Source organism: Arachis ipaensis, chromosome B7 (genome assembly GCF_059453495.1).
Source record: "Arachis ipaensis isolate K30076 ecotype BB chromosome B7, ASM5945349v1, whole genome shotgun sequence".
Classification (NCBI taxonomy): domain Eukaryota; kingdom Viridiplantae; phylum Streptophyta; class Magnoliopsida; order Fabales; family Fabaceae; genus Arachis; species Arachis ipaensis.
In genome coordinates, this window is record NC_142442.1 from 139,277,049 (window position 1) to 139,279,469 (window position 2,421).

General features: G+C 42.8%; 1 protein-coding gene across 1 annotated transcript; it reads left to right on the plus strand.

Annotated features, from left to right (window-relative positions):
- Positions 1-840: 840 nt before the first annotated feature.
- Positions 841-1,539, plus strand: LOC107607898 (uncharacterized). The gene has a single exon (XM_016309793.1). The coding sequence runs from the start codon at positions 841-843 to the stop codon at positions 1,537-1,539; it is 699 nt and encodes a 232-aa protein (XP_016165279.1).
- The last annotated feature ends 882 nt before the right edge of the window (positions 1,540-2,421 follow it).

The following is a 2,421-nucleotide window of genomic DNA, read 5'->3' on the forward strand; positions in this document are numbered from 1 at the left end:
TTTAACGGGATACGTGACATATAATCCCTTATATTTGGATAATTAGGATTCTTGTGGCATATAACTAGAATTGAACTTCACCCCCTAATTGGAATTAATTGACCAAGGAATTGGCTGTTGATGAATTTTAGAGGAGACTAGAAAGGTCTAAGGAATTAGGGTCTAGTCACAATTAGTTTGCCATGAATTAAATCTTGCATGATTAAAATAGTTAATAAGAAAAGTCAATGCAGATAATAAATAACTCTGAAACCTTAACTATCTTCTCCATATTTTTTCCAAAGTATTTACTTGCCTTTCTTCAATATTTTTGATATTGTTTAATGTCTTTTATATTGCATCTCAACACCAATTTTTGTTTGTCTAACTAAGCCTATCAAACACTATTGTTGCTTAGTCCATCAATCCTCGTGGGATCGACCCTTACTCACGTAAGGTATTACTTGGTACGACCCGGTGCACTTGCCGGTAAGTAAGTGTGGTTGTAAATACCGCACCAATGTGCACGGGTCAGACTACCTCAGCACCAATAAACAGGGTCAACACGAAAACCTGAAGGATTACATGACTCGATTCGCCAAGGCCACTATGGAGATCCCTGACCTTGACCCGAAGGTACATCTGCATGCGCTAAAGAGAGGCCTCAGGCCGGGCAAGTTCTAAGAAGCGATAGCCGTTTCAAAACCAAGAACATTAGAAGAATTCCGTGAAAAAGCAGCCGGCCAGATGGAGATCGAGGAACTCCGAAAAGCTCGGCGGATTGATAAACAACAACCTCGCTGAGAAGAAGAGAAAAACAGAACGACCAATCAAAGGGTGCACAAGAAGCCGTTCAAACTGATGCCGAAATTTGACACATACACCCCACTCAACACCAGAAGGAAAGACATAATCAAGGAAATCCTAAATGCAAAGATCATCAAACCTCCGAGCAGAGCCGGCTCATACCAGGAACAAAGATATGTGGACAAATCAAAGCATTGCGCTTTTCATCAAAAGTTCGGTCATATGACAGACGAATGCGTCATCGCCAAGGATCTGCTCGAAAGATTAGCCCGGGAAGGTCACCTTGACAAATACATAGGAAAGAAAACGCAACAACACCCGAAGATCACAGCCGAGCATCCAACAGAACATCAACCAAGTACAGCCGAGAAGAACAGATCCCAACCACCAACAACAAGAGGAGTCATACACTGTATATCAGGTGGATCGGCAGGAGGGGGAAACACAAACTCGGCAAGAAAACGCAGCTATAGGACGATGCTAATGGTCCAAAGCGCAGACGATGCCCCTGCAATAAAATCACATGTAAATACGATATCATTCGAGCGTTCGGACCTTCGAGCAAAAGCCACAAACCTCGATGATCCAGTAGTCATTTTAATTCAAGCAGGAGACCTTCTAGTAAAAAAGGTCCTGCTCGACCCAGGCAGCAGCGCCGATGTTCTTTTTTTCTCCACGTTTCAGAAAATGAAACTAAGTGCAAACACAATGATCCCATCATCCGGAGAACTCGTGGGATTTTCAGGGGAATGAGTATCTATTCTCGGGAGTGTATGGTTGAAGATAACAATGGGAGAAGATCCACTCTTTGAAACAAAAGACATACAATTTTTAGTGGTCGACTGTCCGAGTCCGTACAACATCATACTCGGCAGACCCTCTTTAAACACCTTCGGTGCCATTGTCTCCACAGTTCACCTATACGTGAAATTTCAGGCCCAGAATCAACAAATCGGTACCATCCACTCCGACCATACAGAAGCCCGGAAATGCTACAATGAAAGCATGAAAATAAAGCTGCAACAGAACAATGAAAGACAAACACTTTATATAGCCAACATCACGGAAACAGCCGACCTAGATCCTCGGGAAGAACCGAGCAACAGACCCACGGCGGCTGACAACCTTGAAAAGGTAAAACTAGATGAAAATGAAAATCATTACACTTATATAAGTGTTTCTCTCATTTCAGGAATCAAACAAAGCATCATCAACATTCTACAAGAGAATGCCGACCTATTCGCATGGACCCCAGAAGACATGCCGGGGATAGACCCAACTCTAATATGCCACAAATTACAAATCGACTCCAAAGTCCGACCTATAGCACAAAAGAAACGGAACATGGGATCCGAAAAAAGGGCGGCCTGCCTGGAAGAAACGAAAAAGCTCCTACATGCAGGATTCATTAAGGAACTACGATTCACAACATGGCTCTCCAATGTGGTAATGGTAAGGAAGCCATCAGGTAAATGGTGCATGTGCGTCGACTTTTCTAACTTAAATAAAGCATGCCCCAAAGATGCCTATCCCTTACCCTGCATCGATAAGTTAGTAGACAATGCATCTGGTTACGAAAATTTAAGTTTTCTAGACGCCTATTCAGGCTACAATCAAATCTTAATGCATCCCGAG

Excerpts from the sequence above, each read along its gene's own strand:
- LOC107607898 (XM_016309793.1), top strand. The coding sequence starts at position 841 with ATGCCGAAATTTGACACATACACCCCACTCAACACCAGAAGGAAAGAC.